We start from the raw sequence: 24,508 nt of genomic DNA, 5'->3' as shown, positions 1-24,508 counted from the left end.
GATTAATGAGGATTGCAGTATTTCCCGTGGCTTCGCAGCCCCAGCTGTGACCTACATATTTTGCTACATCCATGGCAAGCATAACCATTGTCCGCTGTTGGTCGATTAAGATTTACTTTTCGCCGTCTACGTCTGTCCTCGGCAGAGGATTTCTTTAGGTCTCAAATGTGCATCCCGCGGCCTTTGTGAGTGACCTCCTGCTGTCTCGTTCTGAAGCCCCATGTAAGCATGGAGAGCTCTCTTAAGGTAACCAACTGGTTCACATGAAATCAAAATCTTCCTTATCTGTGCTCTTGGAATTAGGGGATTGTCGTTTGCATTTTTGTTTGTTTTGTTTTATAGAATTGGGGAATTTAACTTCAAACCCCCCTGGTAGGGGGTTTTAAACTCAAAACCCCTTTGGCTGTGTTGGGGCAAGTGATCGTTTGGTATTAAAATATCACCTAAAATAAACAAAATCAAAGCAAAAAATCAGTCTCTAAACTCCGATCCCATCCTGCTGGGGGGAGGGATTTCATTTGGGGGGGGGCTTGAACCCCAACCCCTCTGGCTACGTCCATTCCACGTAGTAACTTTTGCGTTGACAGAGAGAGAGGCTCAGGGAAAAAAAGGGGGAGGGGGCGTATGCTGTCTAAATATTTGACTACATTTATGTCTATATTTTTTTTTACACATTAATTTCTATTATCATTAAAATAGTTGCCTGTTTTTTTTTCTGTAGTTTTCTTTTGATTTTGCCTCTTTTTATTGCCCTTCGTTTCCTAACCATGACCACCGCTTCGCATATATTTCGTGGAGTCAATATGTCTTTCATTGAAGTCGAAATCCCTGCATCAGGTAACTGTTTATTTCTATCAGTCGCATATTTCTGGAAAAATGTCATCGACGAAACTGTTGATCCCGAACTTCGCAAGATGGCTGTAAGCTTTGTTTGCGAACATTGGGATAACTATGGCGACGCCCTGTTCGTTGTTCTTACTAACTGGAAGCACCGTCATACACTCTGCTCGACAATACGCTGCCTACATGAACACTTCCGGCAAATTGCGGCGTATGCTTTGCCGCGGGTCGACTAGTTCTATATAAAGCATGAATAGAAATAGCACAAATATTCAATTCAGGCATTTGTAAAGCATGTGTAGGTCGCAGCTGGGACTGAGTAGCCATGTGAAATACTGCATTCCTCCTCAGTAATCTTCGGACTCTATTTCCTTAACTCAACATATTTCATTAACAGTAATTGTATTTTCACTTTAACCCCCCCCCCCCTCCTTTTTCTTCAAGACATGGACGAAATTTAAAAAAGCAACCAAACATTTTTTTTTATTAATAAACATTAGTTGAATCTTAGAAGTTGCAATTATAAAATTGTCAATTTATACAACAGAAAACAATAAGATAGCATAAAAGTTTATATTATAATACTGTCAGATCCAGAAACATCTTCATAATCTACAGAGAAAGCGATGGGAAGACAATATAAAATAATGGACAGGCCTGTCATTGAATGAAATTCTATCCAATGCAAAAGACAGAAAGGATTAGAGAACGACTGTCAACAGATTATGTATTGTGTCCCAACTGTTCAACCGACTAAGAGCTAGGTGAATTTAAAAACTTTTACTATATTCATTACTCTAGTGACTATATTTAACTAACAGACTTGTTATCACTACATTTCAAATACTAATCATCTAAGTAAGACGAGTGGCGTAGCAGGGTATTTAGGGCCTGGGGGAGGGGGGCTTGGCTTCTTCAGGGACCCCTGCATTTTGACATTCGACATCATTACTTGAGATAATGTACTTAATATATATATACAAGTCTAATGTATAGAGTACATGCAATATGGTCACTAATTTACAACAAAACATGAATAGCAAGAGAAAACAACAACATGACATTGGTTTTATAGTTAATGTAAATAAAATTTTTGACACAATAATTTGTAGGACCCATCAAGTGGGGGCCCTCGGGAATTTTTAAATTTTGACGCATCTTCCCCACTCTAGCTACACAGTTAAGCTACACTCCTTTTAATGATTCTTTATTTGTGTACTTTGCGTGGTTTCAGTTTCGTCTAATTGTTTATACAATCTGTAAATTGGTGAAGAGTACATTTATTCTTGCACTTCACTACCAAAAATCGGTTCTAGTTTTTCATTATTGCAATTATTGCTTGGTTCAGATTGATGGTCGACGTGATTAGAATACGGGTTCGCGTGTTCGTTAAAGTAAATAGTTCCATCTGTATTGTCTTGGTCAGCGTCTACTCCAGTTACAGTAGTACACGTAGAATCACATTTAAGTAAAGTCAAGATTTTGTCGTGAGGCTTTATAGTACTGTCAGATCCAGAAACATCTTCGTAATAATTCCCAAGTTGTGTTATGTTCTGGTTAGAATAGACTGTGTCAGTATCAAGGCAAGTTTGATTTATTGTTATATCTGTGGGGTTCTTTGCTTTTACATTAGACTGTAAATATTTGTCCTTTGAATTGCAGGCAGGTAGTAGATCATCGTATACATTGGTCATTAATTTTATATTTTCATTCAGTTTAGAATACACGCCTTGTAAATGACGGTGTGGCGTAACAGTTTCTTCTGTTATTTCCTCATTTTCAGATTGTGTTTCTTGGAGAGAGACATTGGTTTGTCTGCAACACGTTGGCAGTGCTACCTCGGCATTTGGTGTGTCGATTGGTACATAATTATCTTGCAATAAGTCCCCAACTGCAGGAGAAGATTTAGAATTGCCTTCCGTGTGTGTTGAATAAAATGTGTACACATTCTCTACAACCCTGTCATTTTGTTCTAAAGTATCTAGATAGTGAACTAAAGATTGACCCTGTTTTTCTTCACTAGACTCTGTTTGTAAAACATATGCATGATTCAGTAAAGATGCGTCATTTCTCTCAGGAAGTAGGTCTCCGTAAACATTGGTCATTAATTTTAAGTTTTCATTCAGTTTTGAATAGACGCCTTGCACATGATGTTGTGGGGTAACAGTTTCTTCTGTTAGCTTGCTATTTTCTGAGCGTGTTTGTACAAGAGTGGCATTGGTTTGTTGAGACGTCCGTGACAGCGCCACCTCGGAACTAGGCTCGTCAAGTGATAGATAGTCATCGTGCAATAACTCTTCAACTGCAGGAAAGGGTTTAGATTGGTCATCCGGGCTAGTGGATCTAAATGAGAACACATTTACCACAGCCCTTCCATTGTGTTCTGAGTTATCTCGGTACTGAACTAAAGGTTGATCTTTACATTCACTATTTGTATGTTTTCTTTTACGCAATCGAAGGCATACAATAACTAGTGAAACTATCAGGCCGAGGCCGACAACAAGGCCGATTATGATGAGAGTTATGTTAGTAACATTTAACTGATTACTCGATGTCATAGAGGTGTTTTCATTGTTCATTATAAAGACATTTGCATTATGAAAAGAATTGGATTCTGATAGTTCTTCTGATATTCTTAATGTTTTTGATGGTTCGCGTGGTTGAAAAGTGATACTTTCTGGCCTTTGGTCATTAGTTTTGGTTTCTAAGATAGTAACTGACGTTTGATAATTAGATGTGGTATCGTTATTGTATGTCAAAGTAGAATCCGTTAAATCGCCTTCAGATGGTGTATATGTAAGCGTGACATTAGATCTTGTTGTTGTTATTGTTGTTGTTAGACGCTTTGTTGAATAGGCGAATAACTCCGACCCCAATGAACAGTTGTATAAAGACACGTCATCAAAATATTCATTTGTCTCCCACTTCATTATAAAGAAAAACGGCAAATCACACTTGTCCTTTGGCATTTCCACAGGTTTATTCATACGTGAACATCCTAGTGATTTTGTTGATAAAAAGTTTAATTTGTCCCAGGTACATTCAAATGATGTATTTCTTAAATCGACATTTCTAATCCTTGATATTTTTTTATTAGTTGATATAACTTCGTATTGACCGTCTTGTTTAGATGTTTGAATCTCACACAATTCTGTTTTTTTACTTTTCAAACATTCCAAAACTCTGAAATTATAAGACACATTTAAGTTATAAGTGATATAATTGTTATATAAAAAAATGTATTATTTTTGTTCATTTACATCTTGTCCTATCTTGTAGTATGTTCTAGTTAAAGAATTTATTTAAATACCAGCTATTTGCTATATTTTTATTCTACAATATTTCTTAAATAATTATAACTATTAAAAGATAGCTTTCTTAATTCAAAGTATGTCATCTGTTAATACTTTTAAAAAACGCCATTGTAAGGATGTATATAGGAATGCATTAGTGAATGCAATCCAGAGATGTTTATATTGAAAATGTTTGCTGTAACAAACAAAAAAAGAACGTGTACATTCAAAGCATTAAAATTACTAAATATTTTCTTTAACTTATTTTGTAACTCTGCCCCAGATATCACCAAACTCTTACTTTGAATCGCAATGCAATTTAAACCTCAAACGACTTTGAGCACAGACTACGAAACATACACTCATCATGATCACCATGAAAACTCAATTTGAGTGAGAACTTGAAGCGCTCAAATTCTCTCTTGAAAACCCTTAAAAAGAAATCAGGCCATTATGCGTATGTACGCAGGTCAGCACTTGTAACTACACAGACTTGTCCAGCATTCGAAAAGCGAACCAGAAATGGTTTCCTTTTCCTCCCAGCATCGGGGCACCGTGAGTCGAAGTTTGGCCTGACACATGCAAAGAAATATTTCACTGGACAGTGACCTGATCTTCACTGCACTATAATAGTTTGTTAACGCCTAGACTTCCTCCACCTCGGTGATGTGCTGTCAGGGGAAAGTCAAATGTTATGAGCTCTTCCGATTACTGTACAAAATAAATAACATGGATGAACAACTTTGAACTGGCAGTTATAAAGAAGATTTGACACCAAGATCAACTTACCAACGAAAAGTAAAAAGTAAAGTTCATCTTTCAGACCTTGCGATCTATGGGGACAGATGATATAAAGGTTATCTGTTTCTGTTGCCAACGGTTAACGAGGGTGTCATTGTACCCCCAGCACAACAATCAACCGCATTAACTGTCCCCAACTAAAGTTAGGTTCCCATTAGAGCTGGGTGAACTCAGAGGCGCCCTAAAGATCCCGAAAGTAAAAATCCCAGTCTTCACCACAATGCGAACCCGGGACCCCGGTTTGAAAGAGAAACGCTTTACTGCTCAGCCAACTGTTCAAAATAGAGCTAAATTCATTTTTGTATTTACTTAGCAACCATGACGTCAAGTCATGTTCAATTTAGGGTCCTTGTCATGTTTAGTTAATCGTGATTCTCAATTCCATTCATGTTCTTACCACTTTCATCGTTACCAATTTTGATATTTAGCACTTTTGGCTTACGCTTTGGGGACCCAATAGAATCGTTCCACATTCCGGACATGGTTAGGAATTACAGTTTGTCATAAGCCTAGTATTTGTCTCAAATGTTGCAGTTTAATATTTGTTGATTGCTTCTTATGGAATATTGTGACCTCATTCAACTTGTATGTACTTTGTATAGTTTAATTTTCTTGTATTAAGGTAAATCGGCGCAATATGTCCCATTTACCTTCTACGCCAAGTTTTCGGAGTCTCGACATAGATCTAGCTATAATAGGCTCTATTGTGGTATTGAATCTTACCTAAAACTGGAAATTTGGCCTATGGGCAAGCCAGGGGCGAAAAACTTTATTGCCCCTCCCCCCCCCCCATTTTCTATGAACATCACATAGAAATATAGGATTATAAATAAAAGTTATTTAATAATAAAATAATACAAATAACCTTACAATATATTTCCTTACTAAATTATCTACAATAATTTTATTTCTTGCCACCTCTGTGCGTGTGGCGCTCCCCCCCCCCTGAGGATGGCGCCCGGGGCATCGTGCCCCCTCGTCCCCCTCACTACTCCTCTGGGGCAGACTGAGCTCTAAAGCCTTGGTCAGCATCTAGTCTAGAAGACGGATACTCCGATTTAAAACCTACGATTATCTGTTGTTCACGGCCGGCTCAGACTTCTGTGCTACATTGGACTGACCGCATTTAGTGTCTGCGCGAGCCAATTATCTCTTTAAAAATACTTTGCGCAAGCTGGAGGCTATACAGTATTTTATATAGCTAGCCCACAAATGAGTAGCCGCAACAGAGTCAATATAAGAATACATCTAAAAATCGCCTGCTGGAATGTCAGCACACTACACAGACGTAGAATGCGGGAAAAAAATCTAAATCGACCACCGGCGGACAATGGTTATGCCTGCGTTAGGAGTGGCAAATTTTGTAGGTCACAGCTGGGGCTGCTTAGCACGGGAAATACTGCATTCCTCATTAATCTTCGGACTTGAAGACAAGCCTTATTATGATTAATATAGTGAATTATATTATGATTCACTGATTCCTTGACACATGTAGGCCCTACAACTGATAGTCCAAATGCAAAACATTTGGTTCGAATAACGAAATAGCTAAAAAAAGGTTTAGATATGCCATGCTATGGGCGTTTTAAGCGTTACCTTTGGAACATTGAACTATTGAAAAAGACGTCGTAAGGAAAAGACAACCATTTAACTCTCATCACTGCAAACATGTTGACATTAGAAATCATAATGACGAAAGCGAGACACAGCTGAAGCTGCTTGCTCATCATGTGTTACTTGCTTGATAATAGTTCCAGTGAAGAGCTTAAGAAGTCATACAAAAGTTAATATAGTAAAAAGGAAATATATATATATAATAACTTCTTTAAAGAAAGCTTTTTAAAAGGGGAATACCTCCACATTTACAACTATATCTCTCAATAATGTAGAACTTATTTCCTTTTTTTATATCAAACAAAATAATTAATTACCAATACTTTTTTGACTTATTTCTTAATGTTTTAATTGATTCATTTTTTTTTAGATCCAATAGATAATTGTTTACAGTTTCAACTTCATCTGAGAATGGGTGTAGGAGAAACAACGTGTACAATTATCTAAGGGGACAAAACCCTATTTATTTAGCCAAATCTATAATTTCCCTTTTTATTATCAAATAAAATAATTAATTACCAATAATTAATTGACTAATTGTTTTATTTTTTATTCATTGTTTGGCTATGCCAATAAATAATTGTGAAAACATTTCATCTTGATCCGTGAAAAGGTGTGGGAGAAATTTCGTGTTAAAAAATTTTTAATTGCCTACTGGCCGCCAATTCGCGCATTAACTGGTCAAAGTGAAATGAAATGGCCAGTTCGTGAATAGGCCTGCCAAATCGGGCTTTGGCCTGTTTTGGGATTTGCCGTAACCTAGCAAAGACATGCATACAGGGCCGGTATTAGGGCACTGCAACCTATGCGGCCGCAGTGGGCCCCGCGCTAACTCTAGTAGTAAATTATTAAATTAAACCATTTTAACTTATAACAAGGTTTTCGCGGTCTCCTGATTTTCCAGGAGCTCCAGGAAATCTCCTGAAATTGCAAAGTATACGAAAAAAAAGTCATGAAAATCTCCTGAAATTATTAAAATATTCTGAAAATTCAAAACATATCCTGAAAAATAGACAAAATTGTAATTTTGGTGTGTCATTCAATATGGAAAACGCCAATCATATTAGCGATAAAAAAAGGCATTGTCAGCTTTCATTAATAAAAGTAATAGGGCGAATTTTAACCAAAACAGTAAGTTCCAATACTTAAATTACTGTAATAGTCACTGGCATACAAATATAGATATAAATCTTTCTCGATCTCTTAAAAAAATCAAAAGCGATATTTTGATAGTCGATAGTAAATCTAAAAGGCAGATCTGAATGTTTATCGGTTTTATGTTGAAAATCTACCTTCTGTCCTAATGTAGATGGCCCGTAAAGTTAATTTGATTTTGCACTTAGAAAAATACGAATAAAATGCAAAAAGGAATTTATTTCAAAAAAAAAAATCTTAATTTTCTTATTATCCTTATCCCTACTCAGACTAGGCCCCGCGCAATCCGTTTCGCATAGGGCCCCGCAGTCTCTAGGACCGGCCCTACATACATGTATCTTTATCTATCTATCTATCTATCTATCTATCTATCTATATCTATCTATCTATCTATATATATATATATATATATATATATATATATATATATGTATCAATACAGGGCTTTTTTTGTGACGGTGCGCACCGGTACGGCTTACCGGCACCTTTTGGACAAAATTATTACTTTTCTTGTATTTTAACGTATATTATTAATTTCTAGTAGTTAAAAGTTAGGCAATCAACTAATGAGTACCGCCCGGCACCTAATCACTGAGTACCGCACCTATTTTTTTTACAAAAAAGTACCACACACACACACACATATATATATATATATATATATATATATACACGAAAAGCTCGTAGTAGAGTAAAGGGCCTAATGAAATGTATAATTAAAATTAAATAAACCCAGCACCACAGTACTGACACGCAAGAATGCATTGTATCATTTTGTTCATCAATAACTATGAAACAAATACTTACCTTGTGTAATAATAGTCCTTCACTTCAGTAGTTATGAAAGTGCATTTAGTGAACTACTAATTTCACTTTACAGCTAGGATAATTTCCTAATAGCTTTGCTATTAAGCTTTGGAAAAAGTATAACTCAACTAATATAGGAAATAACTCGTAAAGAAACTATTTTAAATGTGCATTCTTATAATAGTCTTCCTGGTTTGACGCAACAAAATAGGTCACGCTCATATGATTGTAGCTGAACTGCGGCCAGCAGATACAGATTTAAAAAAAAATAGGCATGTTTAATTGTTGTCCTAATTTTTGCCCTTGTGCTTAAAGCTGAATTTAAACCAGAAAAACATTTTTAAAAATACTTACAGCGTAGACGGACTGAGATTACACAAACGATCAGTCATGTAGATAAATTTGTAATACATCTATACCAACAACAATAAATCTTTGAGATATGATAATATTTTTACAAATAATTTATGTTTAGCGCAATTTCATGCTTTTACCTTACCATACATTATGATCCTATCACTTATCAGGACCATTTGGGAGAATAGGTTGGGGGGGGGGAGGTGGGTGAAGTTGGAAAAGGATTTCTGGATTGATTTTACCCTTATTGGTGAATGAAACCAACCTCCGACTGCTAGGAAAGAAATGTACTTTAATTGATTATATCTTTTTTTTTATCGAGATATTAAATCTACTTTAAAGAGTTTTACAATCTCACATAACTTGTTTGTTGACAAATGAATTACTGCCTAAGGACAACGATATCTATGCGATTCACATAAGAATGCTCTATGAGAAATTAAGATTCGCTTCTAAAATTAAAAAAAAAAATAATTAATATAAATGACAACTATTAAACATCTGTTACTGATGTTCCAATTGATTAGCAGGAAAAAATAGATTTACAAAATTATGTCTTCAGTAAAAAAAAATGTAAACATAGGAGGCACACAGTGGCGTAGCCAGGGTGGGGGGAAGTAGGGGGGACTTTGAAAATCCCCCCAGGCCCCCACTTGAGGGATTCCCAATTGAGTGTTTTTTTATTAATTAAATATTACGCAAAATGCAGTGGGCTCAATGAGTTCAAGCCCCCCTTGGCCCCTAAACGATGGAAAATTCCTAGCTACGCCCCTGGAGGCACAACAGAGATGTGGTTGAATTAAAATGTTTCAGTGGTCGAAAATGGAATTATGTTTTAGCTTTTCCATCAAAATACACCGTAAACCTAGATTAAGTGGGTAACAAATTTAATGAATAAACAAAGAAATAGACTGGATATAGAGACTAGAGAAGACTTCGCCTTGCTTTGGCTAAATTTAAAGCTTGACGTTTCTAATATTCTCAGACTGCAGGAGGCACAAGGTTCCCATCAGCTTAATTTCTTTTTGTAGTGAATTCAGCAATGATAATGTTTATATTAAAAAATAAAACTAAATTTTCAATTGATCCTAAAAAACAGTAGGCCCAATATTCAAAAATTTAAAAGGGGATTATTTTTAGGATTTGAAAGAAGTCATGACAATGAGATTAATTTTTGTGTGTGATCACTGCAAATTATTTGACATATTTTTTGTATAATAATAATATTGGCAGTGCCTTCAATTCCGAAGATTACGACTGAGTGCAGTGTTTCACATAATTACGCAAACCCAGTTGCGACCTGCATATTTTCCCGAATTTGGTACAGACAAAGCCGTTGTCTGCTGGCGGTCTATTTCAGTTTTTTTTTTCTTTCCGTCTTTTGCGCCCGTCTTCTATAATGGCTCGAATGTTTGTTCCGCAGCTTTTGTTAGAACTTTTTAACTGTCACTCTCAGAGGCAATCTGCTGCCAGAGAATCCTTTCAGGTACTTTCTTCTATGCCAGTGAGGGCGAAACGGCGCCTGAATGGAGGCACCTCTGTAACTCCGTCCTAATCTAAGCTCACCAAAGAAGATCGCAATGGCAATGTGGTCGTCTGACAGAATACAAAAAAGGTCAAAAAAGGTTGAAGGCCACTGCTCTAGAGCTACACAAAGTCTTCTGTTTACGTTTCGCTACACATTCTAAATCATAGTCTTGTTTTTAAAAGTCCAAGACAGTCTCTAAGCAAAACATGTTATGTTTCTACGAAACAAATAGCTTTTCGCGCCTAATTCCTAGTTTCCATAAAATAAATTACAGATTTTATATAGCTTTTATATAGCGCTACATTTATGCTTATAGCATGCTCTGAGCGCTATGGTCCAATCTCATTTGTGGACCTGTGGGGAGAAGGGGTATCTGAGAGAAGATTTTCCGTGCTGCTTTAGACGCTCAGTAAACACAACTCTGCTCCAGTTGGGTGTCGAACCTCGAGCCGCCTTCATAGGTAGCCAAGCCAAGTCTCTCGACCACGCTTCCATTGCTAGGATCTCTAGAATAATTCATGTATTTAAATGTTCATACTTTCAAAATTCTAAATATAACGTTTCACGAATTCTAGTAGCTTTTTTTTTCTTAAGAAAAATTTGAACAAATCAAGTTTAATCAGGAAATAAAAAAAAACAATTATGTTAATCATGTCGATAATAAATGATTAATTGAATGAGGAGGGGATAAAATTGCAATCAACGACAAATTTTAATGCATTAAAGCTTCCTGTTTTGTCCCGTATGAAGATTGTTGATATTAAAAGGCCCTAACTAACAATCGCTATCAGTTGCTGGAATAGGTACCAACTGATTGACACATCACATCCAGCTATGTAGTAATGTACATGTACTTATATTGAATCGGGAGTTTACTAGACTGGTGCTTTTATAATTGTTGTCAGTTTTAACTTACATTCTTTACCAAGTAAGTAGAATATGTTTAGTTACTTTTATTTTTACATTCTTTACCAAGTAAGTAGAATATGTTTAATTACTTTTATTTTTACATTCTTTACCAAGTAAGTAGAATATGTTTAATTACTTTTATTTTTACATTCTTTACCAAGTAAGTAGAATATGTTTAATTACTTTTATTTTTACATTCTTTACCAAGTAAGTAGAATATGTTTAATTATTTTTTTATAATCACATGTATACTAAAAATCTATTATTTAAAGATATTTTTCTACTCTTTTCTTTTCCTCCAATTTAACCACACTTCGTAAAAAAAATGTAAAGTTTCCCTTTCAGATCTTGCGATCTATGGGGCAGATGATGTTGAGGTCACCTGTTTCTTTGGTCAACGGTCAAGGAGCAATGTGACATGTGGCCAGCACGTAGCCCTTTACTTTCCCCAACTAAAGTCAGGAACACATTAGAGCTGAGTGGGACCTATAAATCCCGAAATTTAAAACACCAGTCTTCAACGAGATTTGAACCCAGTACACCAGGTTTTAAAGCCAAAGAGAAACTTAACTTTTTTTTACTACTCCAAATCCTACAACGTTTGTCCCACAATTAATCAACAACTTTTCTTGCTAAATAATAATCAATTCTTTTATTTTGATTTCTTAGTTATTTCTCTTGTAAAACCTTTAGGTCATTCTTGACTAAAGAACTCCATTTTTTTCAGATGATCTCAGGACCAAGAAACAAAATACTTTACCTTTATATCATACTTAAAATATACTGCTTGTGAGATTGTATTATGGCTAACGATTTAATGTATTTATATTGTAAGCCATTTTTAAATACTATTTCAGTAATGTTTTCGAAAGATGAATGAAGTACGCGTCGATTATTTTACCATTAAGACAAACGATAAAAAGTATTAACATTTCTTTTTTCTTCTTAATATCTCAGACATACAATCATTGCTAGACACTTCTTCTTGTCTTATCTTATATAATACAGACGTTACTTCAAATAAAGAATATGATTACGTCCTTTGCGTCCTGCAGTTATTAATGCTTATAAACCAATGACCTAAATTCTGCCAAGTCACTGGTTTTCCTGGCTAGCTCAGGCAACCCATTCCATGTTCTAATAGCACTAGGGAAGAAGGAGTATTTGTACAAATTTGTTTTAGCACCATATGGAACGAGGGATGTGCCTTTATCTTTGTGTCTTTCTGAGTATTTTATTAGATTTCGGTTTTGTATTTGAAGATTATGGTTCAGTGTTTTATGTATAATTGCTACTTTACTTTTGAGTCTTCTGTCCTGAAGACTTTCTAAATTTAGTGATTTTACTAAAGGTGTTACTCTAGTCAAATGTGAATATTCGTTTGTTATGAATCTCACTGTTCTATTTTGTGTCTGTTTCAGTTTCTTAATGTTTTCTTGAGTTGAGCTACTGAAAATAGACTCTATATTGTCAACACCAGTATTGTCACCAATGTTTGAACATTTGCATTTCATAAATAAATTTGAAAGTCTGAGTGTAAAGACCACTCAAGCAATTAAATGCACAGTTTATTATAAGGAAGTGATTGTATCAATTACAGAGATGTCAAAGAAATGGAGTGTCCCTAGCTTTTGTGACATAGAATTAAGAACTTTAACTACATCCCAATAACATAAAATGCAGCTCTATACATGTAACCAGCTCTATACATGTAATCAGCTAGATGCATGTAATATATAATCAGCTATGTGCATATAACATATAATGCTGTTATATACATGTGCATAGTTATTCGACGTATTTAACTAGCAAGAAATACAATGGACTTTGAGATTGTAGGATCAGTGTTGGGCGTTGGAGTTCTGTTGGTAGTAATGGCTGTGGTTTTAATAGTATGGATGTGTCGTAATGGTAAACTGTTATGGAGAACAAACGAAGGCCAGAGCACAGCCCGTGTAACAAGTTTTCGCCATATCTACACCAATGAAAGTAGCGCGTCAACAACTGAGCAAGTGGTGACTATACATCAACATTATGAAATTAAGGCAGAGGAGTCTTTCTACGAGCTTAGTAATATCGCCAGCGGTTGTCATCTCAAAACCTTAGCCACTGATGACTTAAAACCAAGCGATCAAGAATATATCATTGTAAAGACACCCGCTGACTGCTGTGAGACTAATCACTATATGACTCCAATCAATACAGTTCAATCATCGATTTATTCAACAGAGTGTCTGGGAGCATTGTCTTCAAAGCTAGAAATCTCGAGCCTAAACGATTCTTCTTCTGTATCTCTTACCCGGCAAGAGACAGTAAACTCAGTTGCTCATTCTTTATGCGACATTCATAGTAGTCTCAATACGAATCTACACAGTACAGAGACAAATTTCTCAGAGATTTATGATGTTCCGAGTACAGCTGGAGCGTTTTCAAATGCTTTAGTAAAGAGGCCAACAGAACCACAAAATAAGCCTTGCTTACATCTCCACCTTGAAGGAAAAGAGAATTCGCCACAAAAAAATATTCAAAGCAAACTTAGTCCTATCCGCAATGAAGCTGAGGAAGAATCAGATATTTATGACATCCCACGTTCCAACGAGTTGTCTACAAAAACTCAAAATAAGCCCAGTCTGCAGTGCGGCTTTGAAGCCATTGTTGATACAACTATTCATAGTAAAGATGGCTTGAGCGTAAATAAAGCTGGCGACAAATCCGATATTTATGTCATCCCACGTTCCAACGAGTTGTCTACAAACTGTTTCTATTCAAAAAATTTAAATCAGCCCAGTTTGCAGAGCGGCTTTGAAACAATTGTGGATAAAACTATCCATTGTAAAGATGGTCTGAGCACAAATAGAACTGGTGATGATTCTGATACTTATGCCATTCCGCGATCCACTGAAGAGGTAAGAAATGCCTCATTGAATGAACAAAGTAGACAGGCTCCACATATAAGCTTACAGGGTTGTAAGAATGTTAACAAGACTTTACGAACTGAAGCAAGTCAGCCTATTTTAAATGATAATACTGAAACAAATAGTATACATGGTACTGAGCCTTCTTCAAAGGTGTCTGCAAATTCTGTTCTGGGTGTCTGCTCTGCAGAAGCGTCAGATGGAATCATGCAAAGCAATTTTTCTACAAACGATCTTTCACCAGAGAAATTATCTGAAATGCAGTTTAAAGAAGCGACCTTATCTGATGTTAATGTTGTATTAAGAAAATGTGAGGTGCCCACCAACTCCCAAATAGACACTAGAAAAGATGGACATTTTCCTAGTGATACTGCACTCAATGAGCTTGAAGACAAATCTGATTTATTGAACCACGACTATGTCAATGTAAAACTAATCAGATTATCTATGCAGTACAATGATATACAGGCTTGTACCACTGTAAATAATTCCACTTTGACTAAACCATTTTGTAGTAAAGGGGATGAAGACATAATTGTACCAGAGATCGCCAACTTGGATTCTTCAAACACATACTCGACAGCACACGACAGCCTTGAAGAAGTGTACGACTATCCACCAAGCAGTAGGACGTAATCATCTTCTTTTTTGAAGCAACGTCTGTATTATATAAGATAAGATAAGCAGTTCTGTAATGCTTAAACAATGCAGTTAATGAGAAATGTGCCCCCGGAAGTTTAATCGTAGCAAGTCATAAAACACATTATGCTCTGGTAGTCTCTCCACCTTTATGATGTTTCTTGATTAGATTAGCCTGTCTTTCTAGAAATGACAAATAAAATATTATATATACATTGAAGAAGAAGAAAAAAAGGTTATCTCAAGGAGAGAACTCCACATGTACACTCATATTTCTTAATACTGTAAGATGTATTTCCCTTTTTTGTTTCGATATCAAACAAAGTTAATTAATTACCATTATTTCATCAACTACTTGGTTAACATAAAATAGGAATATTTATCTCAACCATTTTTGTTTTAACTTCTCTTTCAACATCATCGAAAATGTTCCCATGATTACATGTCTGGAGTTTTCAATGTAATTCAACCAGGAACTATACCTTTTCTAGAGCTTCCTTGGCCTTGACAATCACATCAGACAAACCTCCATTATGTATATGATGACGACTTAATACCAAACATTTAGCAGTCTTAAGGTCTTTGGGTCCAATCTACTACAGTAATTATATTTAAGTTGAAGAGATGAGGGTCCTAGCACTGGAACTGAGATGCTACAGAAGGATCCTAGGTATCACATTTAAAGAACGCATACGAAGAGATAAGTGCCTGCGATTGGACCCCACGATTTCATGCTAACAATTGTTAAAAACACAAATACAGTAAAACTATATGGCCATATTACAATGTCTTCGGGGCATGCAAAGACCTTCCTTCAGGGAACAGTACCAGGAAAAAGAAGAAGATGCAGACAGAGAAAGCGACGGGGGGACAACGTAAAAGACTGGACGGGCCTGCCATTGGAAGAGGTTCTATCCAAGGCAAAAGTCAGTCATGTATGATGCCCCGACGATCCAACAGAGAAAGTGATAGTTGCAGGTGGTATCCCAGAAGGCTGTGACATTACCACCATTCGCTTAATCATGATTCTTTATCGGAGAGAAATGGAGAGGGGGCAGGGTAGAAAACTGTTTCATTGTTTTTTTTTTAATCTAACATTCATTAATCTTTAAGAAAAAAACACAATCGCTCTATGAAATGTGTAAAGGAGGCATTAGACATTGTCTTTTAAAAACAAAATATTTTTTTATGTTTTTCTTGTTATCTACATGTTACTTTCAAAGGAAGTTGATAACCGTCTGGCCTGGGCCAGTAGCGTTTTTGCACGCCTTCAGGTGAGAGTTTGGCGGAATAAATAGCTCCGCCTGCCTACAAAAATCATTGTCTACCAGGCGGTGGTTCTCTCAACCCTTCTATATGGCTCTGAGACATGGACACTATATAGAAAGCAAGTAAGACTACTTGAGCGCTTTCACCAAAGATGCTTGCGCTCCATCATGGACATACGGTGGCAAGACCGCACTACAGCGATGTCCTTATGAACTCCGGTATGGACAGTAAACAGGAACTTCTTATGGTACGACAGTTACGCTGGACAGGGCTCGTATCCTGTATGGGAGACGAAAGTATGCCAAAAGCAGTCTTTTTTGGTGAGCTAAAAGGTGGTCGATGTATAGAGGCGCCCCACGGAAACGCTTCAAAGACCAGCTTAGGCGTCAACTTGCCTTAGCTGACATAGAAGAAAGAAGCTGGTTGCATGCGGCCTCAGAACGAGACAGCTGGAGGTCATTTACAAAGGCAGCGAGATACACATTTGAAACCAAAAGAAAATCCGCTGCCGAGGACAAAACGCAGATGGCGAAAAGAAAATCTAAATCGACCACCTGTGGACAATGGTTTTGCTTGCCATGGATGTGGCAAAATATGTAGGTCACAGCCACGGGAAATACTGTTTCCCGAACTAATCTTCGGATTCGAAGACAAGCCTTATTATTATTATTACATGTTACTATGTTTAACAAACAATATGACTGATGGTGTGTATGTGTGTGTGTGTGTTTCTATGATACGGTGGGAAGATAATAGCGATTGGTTTATAAATGAACTAAGATAGGTGGCATTGTCGCTATTGATTTTAGTTAGAACAGACGACTCCTGAAAGCGAGCCTGAAAACTTGTGTTATTGCAATGGGTTAGATTGTGTTAACAAATATTATTACTAAAGTCTACTACATTTCTTTTATCTCATATTAACTTGACTTTGTCTATATTATAATATTAACTATATTATATTATAATATATAATAATAAAAGTACTATTTAGTTTTGTTCACAAAGAAGTTACTCAAGTTATTTCAAGATTTATTAGTAAAATTTGTAAAAATACATTATGCCTGAATCGTTGAAGCTGTCTACCAGCAGTGTGGTGCTATAAGTCAAGGGCAGTCAGCAACGTCTCGACACTGTAAATGGTGTACTAACATTGTTTATATAATTATCTGGAATGATTTCCCTTTGACAAGAGTTGTAAGTTTCTAATAATACGCGTCAACTGTGTAAGAGAAATATGTAAATAAATTGACACATTGTTCGGGCGTTATAGCATTAGTGCTATTTACCATGATTAAGTGTATCATGTATAATTAACTTTGTGCGCAATACAGTACCTTAATATGTTTTTTTTACTATTAATAAATTTCAATAACCAAAACGGAAATGGTATCCACATGTGAAGATCTAGAAGTATCATCATAGTCTTTAAAAGATTAATTGTTTACATTTTCAAATGTTTCGTACATACACAGTAGATGATATACAATGTTGCTTTTTTTATTCTCGTTTCTATTTCATTTTTCCCATGTTTTTACTAAGCGTTAATGTAGGTTAAGTACCTCACTCCAGTCCTATAGAATGTAATACACACATTAGAAAACTAAAATAATGTCGTTAACACTCATGCAGCCCATATATGTTTTTTTAAATTACGTTATTATTTAAACATTATAAAACTAGGTCGATTAGTTCAATTAAATGTCAATATAGCAATTGCCATCCATTTATTTGTATTTTTGTTTGGCAAGGGACATTCCGGGCTCACTTAGGTCTCACCAGCCACATGAGGAAGCACAAAACACCAGTGCAAAGCCCTCAGCCCCCTGGATGACAAACGTGGTCATCATCGAACCACGATGGACGAACTACAAGTGCATCCATTACATTACCTTGTTCAGCTGTGCATGTTACTTAAACTTAAACTCAGCTTAGTCTTATCTTTTAGTCACTCAAGCCCTTCCATACTTTTATGGCGCTATGGAGAATGGACACTTGTAAGACTATGCAATGGAGGCGCGGTGGTTGAGCGATAAAGCGCTTGGCTACTGAACCGGGGGTCCCGGGCTCGAATCCTGGTGAAGACTGGGCTATTTAATTAAGTCCACCCAGCTCTACTGGGTACCTGACAATGGTTGGGAAAGAGTAAAGGCGGTTGATCGTTATGCTAGACACATGACAACCTTGTTAACCGTAGGCCACAGAAACAGATGACCTTTACATTATCTTCTTCTTCTTGGTCTTCTTGAAACTGTCAGGAAGAGTTGAGCCTTCGGCTCTTGGAACTCCAGGCCAGCAAAAGTGAACAAGAGCTCCCTTTCACCGGCCTGAATGTCTGGCGGGGTGTCAGACTCACGGCCAGAGACCACGTGCACAGGGACCTTTTCTATACCAGGCTAACCGTGCAGGACACGCCATTTATGTAACGGCCCCTTGAGGAACGGCGCCTGGATTGTGACAAGGTTGTGGGAGCTTTTTTTACAGCTTCGCCCAATGCAATGAGGATGCACTCGCACCCCCACCCACCCACGGTAGACTTGTTTTGCTACCCTTTAGCCTAAGCGTTTCCTCCTACGATCATTTCCACCTGGGCGCATGCCCTGGATCTGCCCTATAGATCACAAGGACTGAAAGGGAATTTAAGAATTTGCATTTGACTATGGAAGAAGACAATTTTCTTAATCCTATTTTATGTGTCTCTCTTAGTAACTTATGTTGTGTTTTTAGATGTGTAATTTATGGTTCGATGGTATTATCTATTGTATTGTATGTATTATAAATGTATTGCGTGTATATACTCTTAAAAACAAATAAAAATATCATATTTAATAATGCCTCTTATAGTTAGAATAAAATTAAGTATGTTTTGGTATAAATTAATGTAGTGAAGTCACGAAAAAAAAATCAAACAATGGTCTTTTTTTTTTCTCCTATTTATTTCGTAATATTACAAAGGTCTAGCTGTTGTTTTTAACCTTTATAGCCTATTCTAGTAGCGAAAGGGTGCACCTTGGTAACGAATGGAGCAGGGACGAACGGCGGATGCGATCTGATGGTGTTGTCATCTGCTTGCTCGCCATGACCTTGTCCAAACATCCTGATGACCTGGGAGAGTGGTTTCTTGGCCAGGGCCACAGAGTCACAGTTCTTGGCATCCGTCACCACGGCCAGCGAAACACACAACAGCTAGAATAGAAAACATGAAAACTACGATGTTTCTCTACACATCAACACATACAATTAAAATAATTCTAATTAGTAATGGCTAGACCTGGAGTTGATACAACAAGGGCGTACAAACCGTTTGAATTGACATGTTCCATTCAACAATCAAAATATAAAAGAAAAAGTAAAAAAAAAAATCTAATCTATATCTACCAATAATGAAGAAGTTATTTCCCTTATTCAACACTAAACAAAATAATTAATTACCAGTTTGAGTTTGTTTGTTTTTTTCTATTCATTCAAATTTGTTAGGTACAATAGATAATTGTTTAAAGTATCAACTTGATCGGAGAATGCTTTAGGGAGAAACATTAACAATATTTGTTGGAAATAATTTAGCACTATTTTATATACTGGAGTATTAGTTTACCTTGTTGCTTTTAAACAAAATAATGAATTACCAGTAATTAATTGTGCAATTAGTAATTTTTTTTTGTATTGATTCATGTCTTGTCTATGCCCATGAATAACTGTGCGAAGTTTCAGCTTGATCTGAGAATGTGTGTGGGAGAAATAACGCATACAAACTTTTTACCAGACAGAAAAGATTTAAGCTTTGTAAACAGCATCTGTCGGCGTAAAACACTTAGCTTCCGAAGCAAGTAGTCTCGAGTTCTGAGACTGGGATTTCATTCAGAATTATTAGGACGCCCCACGAGTCCACCTAACTAAGTTTGGAAATTAAAGACGACGCTTGGTCTGAGCGTGGCCCTCATGACACCCTTGTTTTCTGTATTCCATAGAAACAGATGAAATTTACATCTTCCGGCACTAAGGATCGCAAGGGGTTTCAAGGTGGTACTTTACTTAAGATTTTTACTTAAATAGGGGATTCGAACTAAAGACTGACGAAAACAAGAACATTTTGCTTTACCAAATAGAGAGTAAAAAACACCCTATAGGACCTTGTGATCTATAGGGAAGATGATGTTAAGGTCATCTGTTTCTTTGGCCAAAGGTTAACCAGCAGGGTGTCATGTGGCCATCACGACGACCAAACGCCTTTACTTTCCCTAATTAAGTCCGGTACCCATTAGTTGGGTGGACTCATGGATGCCCTAAAAATCACGAGATTAAAAATCTCAGTCCTCACTGATATTCGAACTCACGACCCCAGTTTTGTAAGCCTAACGTTTGGCCACCCAACCACTGCTCCCACTTAATGAAATATTTTTAATTAATATTATAATTTTGCCCTTATATATGGCCACCTTCAGTCGCGAAGCGAATATCTATCACCTTGTGGGAATGAGATGAATCCCCACCCCCTCTCCACGCAGCTATTTCATCCAAAGTAACAGAAAGTACCAATAAGCTTTTGTATCAGCAGCGTCGCATGCTCTGACAGGGTGTACCACTGAGTGCTACAAACTGCCTAAGAATGTCCGGCTTCTGATTTTTCTTCAGGGTTGACTCCCAAGCCTTTCACATGTTTGGGTACATTGCTGCAGGGAAGGGAGTTTTGAGTTCAGAATTTTCCTTCTCCTAACTCCTAGGTGGGTAACAAGTCCTGGCTAAGGAGCCCCTCTTGATTGAAGCCTACTAATATAGGCTCCTTTGATCCTTCTCCTGTTAGTGAAACCAGTTCCAACGGACTAAATATCTGAGCCATAAGTGAATGCCAGGAGTTGGACAGGTTGTTAAAGGCTATTTAAGAAGCACGCCACTTCCGACTGTAGCAACCTTGCAGAACTTTATACCATTTACAAAAGTGTTTATTAGTAGTGTTATATATACACAAGCTGGATATCAACTGCGGCCTGCGGGCCTTAGTTTGGATATTACTGATCTACTGGTTTAAATTTAGATCTGTTAAACATGTAGAATATTCCTTTCAGATTTTTTTATTTGACCAAGAAAATATAAGTAGAGTGTAAAAATGGGTTTACTCGTCCACCGACATATTTATATCGATATCAATATCATATAATAATGCGAAAACAGGTGCACCCGATTTGTTTTTTAAAGTTTTGTTTTTTAATAGAGATACATTTAGGTACTTTTTGTTTATAATAAAGGCCCTCAGGTTGTGGTAGAGACATTATACATACACAACGGTCTCCTCCTTGATCTACAGAACATTTATGCCAAGTGTTATCAAGATTGGTCAACCAGTTTTGATTTCCATGCGGCACATGCATACATACGCCTTACTTTCTGCTTTATATATTAGATTTTATGACTACTTACTAATATTAACATAGTTTCGTAAACTTTAAGTTTATTTGATAATTTTGCATTAAATTAGAATTTTTTAAGCATACGAATAAATTAAATATTTACTTACAAGTACAATACTGGCATGTAGTGCCGAACAGAGAGAACTCATCGTTGGAGTACAAATTAAAACCCTTTAGAAAGAAAGCATTTAGTTTCCAAATAAAAAAAACTCTGGATCCATTGACAAGTTCATACACATATGCACCTCATTCTTAGGGTTGAGAAGGTTGAGGAAAAAAGTGACTTATTTGTTAGGTTATTCTAACTATAGTAATGCACAAGCAAGCTTAGAGACAGTAGAAAAAGTGACATGACACATACTATTATGACGTTTAGAGAAAAACAATAGCCTAATTGTTTTTAAAATTTTTAAGAAAATCTTATCTATGAAGAAGAACCTCAAAATCGCTGCCAAATCACTCAAGCGATTTGAACTCAGACTATCCATCTCTCTCTCTCTTTAAACAGTCACGTATTTATTTTCATATATATATATATACATATATATCTTTCGGGATTCTACCATCTGGCATGCGGGTGACTAAAGATATCTTATATGCTGAGCATGTGGAAGGAGTCAGACCCAAGGGCCGCCCAAGACTAACATATAGAGATGTCTGCAAGCGAGACATGAGAGCCACAGGCATCAGTAAAAGTATGTGGGAAAACATAGCCAAAGACCGGAATGCATGGAGACAGACTGTGCGTGCTGGGACAACCCTTGCTGAGAACAAAACAATTGAAGCGGCCTTAATCGAGAGGGAATAAAAGAAAGCTGCCCTGTCCGCTAGCCCTAAATCAGAGGCATACACATGTACGAATTGTGGCAAAGTCTGCCGTTCTAGAATTGGCTTGATTAGCCACACCAGATTCTGCCCCGTCTCAAGATAAGCCAAAACCAGTGACTCATTTGGGCGCATCCATTGCCTTTCGAGACAAAAGGAGCCATATATATATATATATATATATATATATATGTGTGTATGTGTGTGTTCCTAAAACAAACAATTTAATTTATGTTAGAAGCTATAACCCATCATAAGTTCTATCCACAATTAATTTATATGTTTCAAACTAACTTTAAAACTATAAACAACACATGGTAGGGCAGCAGCTGAGATAGGATCCAACACCGTAGTTTAATGCACTTTTCAATTAATCTTTAGAAGCGATGTATTTTAACTACAAAAGAAAGCAACATAACAAAACATGATCAAAATATTTGGTTACATATGAATCATGAACTGTAATTGTCTTTTGCTCGCTATATCGAAAAAGATATAATTTAAATATAAAACTAGATAAGTAACCCAATAGAAATAGTCTTTTAAAAAAAACACTTTGTTTAATGTAGAAATCAAACCTTACATCAGCGATTAAATACATACCAGGGAGAAGTGTTGAAACTGTGAATGTTGTTTATGAAGACTATTCAAAACTACATCCTAATGAATCGGTTGACAGATGACGTCCTAAAACAATTAAAACCTAATTAACACAGAATACAGCGGTTCTAGTGTTTGAAATTGTGTAGTCAACTTGTCTTATCTTCTTATCTTATATATTAGAGACGTTATTTTAAAAAAAAGGAAGATAATTACGTCCAACGCATTTCATGTGGCAATCTAGTCATGCATGTTAATCTATGACTTAAACTCTGCTAAGTCGTTGGTTCTCCTGACTGATTCAGGCAACCCATTCCATTCTCTAATTCCATTTGGGAAGAAGGAGCCCTTGCACGAATTAGTTAAAGCGTATGGAATAAATAATGTGCCTCTATATTTGTGTCTTTCAGAGTATTTCATTAGGTTTTGTTATTCTATTTCTAAATGATGATTTAGTGTTTTATGTCTTATAGTAATTTTACTTTTTAGTCTTCTGTCTTGATGTGTCTCGACGTGGGGCCCGAGTAGAACTGGAGAGGATTAAGCCAATAAAGGGGGGGGGCAAAATAAAACAACTGTAGGGGCGCCTTAGGACCTTGTCCATTGCAATGGATGGAAGAAAGTCCCAAGAACAATGCATCTATTCAAACACCATTCCTCAAAGGGCCTCTTAGGACGGACTGTAACTTCTGCAACTCTTTAGATCCCTTCTGGTCATAACAGTAGTTTAAACAGGCTAATGGTGGGGACCTTCTGAGAGTCTAGAATTTCAAGAGTCTTCAACTTAACTCTTTGTACAAATACAAAGAAGAAGTGAAGTAATTAAATAAACTTGAATGAAAACACATTATTTGCAATTTTATTTGAATTTGAACAAAAAATGTTTTGAATTTTTCTTTTACTGCTTACTATAATATAAATTTTTCATAGTTAAAGTCAAAGTAAGATGAGCATTAGTATTCGTTAGTAAATATACATGAAAATTATTACTTATTTCAAAAAAGGCCACATAGAGAAGTGGATAAAGCGTCACGCCAATGACATGGGTTCAATCACCATACTGACTAATTAATTTCCTTTTTAAAATCACTCACATAATAGAAATGGTTTATTTACTTTATTTTTTGACAAGTAGGAATGATTGAAAACAAATATAAACGTACGTGTTTAACTCTTTCTCTCCTAACTGACGATACCAACGTTGATTCCACCAGAATGTGGTAAATAATTACGGAGAGAAAGAGTTAAGCCAATCGATTATTTTATTTATGTACGTAAAGAACGGCTGATGAAAAGTTTTTCCCTAAACCTAGAATTGAAACTCAAGTGACTAAAGTTCTTCTCTTCTGATTGAATATAACAAAAGTTTAGTTTTCTTGGTACAAGAAAATGGATTGTTCTTGCTATGCCCATTATATTCGGGCTTTAATTGATTTGGTATGATCGAGACCATTTGTTATAGAAGGCCTGAACACTGACCTGCAACGTCACAACATGAAGGCAGTTTGGACCAATAGCGTGTTGCCACGTCACATGCCTGTACGACGTGGC

At 36.4% G+C, this 24,508-nt stretch overlaps 2 protein-coding genes across 3 annotated transcripts; one reads left to right on the top strand and one right to left on the bottom strand.

The window, feature by feature from the left end:
- Window positions 1-1,296: 1,296 nt before the first annotated feature.
- Window positions 1,297-8,714, bottom strand: LOC106075153 (uncharacterized). Of its 2 annotated transcripts, XM_056004921.1 has the most exons (3): window positions 8,511-8,714; window positions 6,531-6,698; window positions 1,297-4,023 (listed from the first exon to the last, which is right to left on the bottom strand). In XM_056004921.1, the coding sequence occupies exons 2-3, from the start codon at window positions 6,662-6,664 to the stop codon at window positions 2,121-2,123; spliced, it is 2,037 nt and encodes a 678-aa protein (XP_055860896.1). In that variant the 5' UTR covers window positions 6,665-6,698; window positions 8,511-8,714; the 3' UTR covers window positions 1,297-2,120. The 2 variants fall into 2 exon arrangements, with proteins under 2 accessions (XP_055860896.1, XP_055860897.1); XM_056004922.1 differs by lacking the exon at window positions 6,531-6,698 and having other exon boundaries at window positions 8,511-8,711.
- A 2,468-nt stretch (window positions 8,715-11,182) lies between these two features.
- LOC129929010 (uncharacterized) lies at window positions 11,183-15,907 on the top strand. Its single transcript, XM_056045731.1, has 2 exons — window positions 11,183-11,323; window positions 12,726-15,907. Exon 2 carries the CDS (start codon window positions 13,125-13,127, stop codon window positions 14,853-14,855), a length of 1,731 nt encoding a protein of 576 aa, XP_055901706.1. The 5' UTR covers window positions 11,183-11,323; window positions 12,726-13,124; the 3' UTR covers window positions 14,856-15,907.
- Window positions 15,908-24,508: the final 8,601 nt, after the last annotated feature.

This window comes from Biomphalaria glabrata, chromosome 11, assembly GCF_947242115.1.
Source record: "Biomphalaria glabrata chromosome 11, xgBioGlab47.1, whole genome shotgun sequence".
Taxonomy (NCBI): domain Eukaryota; kingdom Metazoa; phylum Mollusca; class Gastropoda; family Planorbidae; genus Biomphalaria; species Biomphalaria glabrata.
This window is presented reverse-complemented; position numbering and strand designations above follow the sequence as displayed.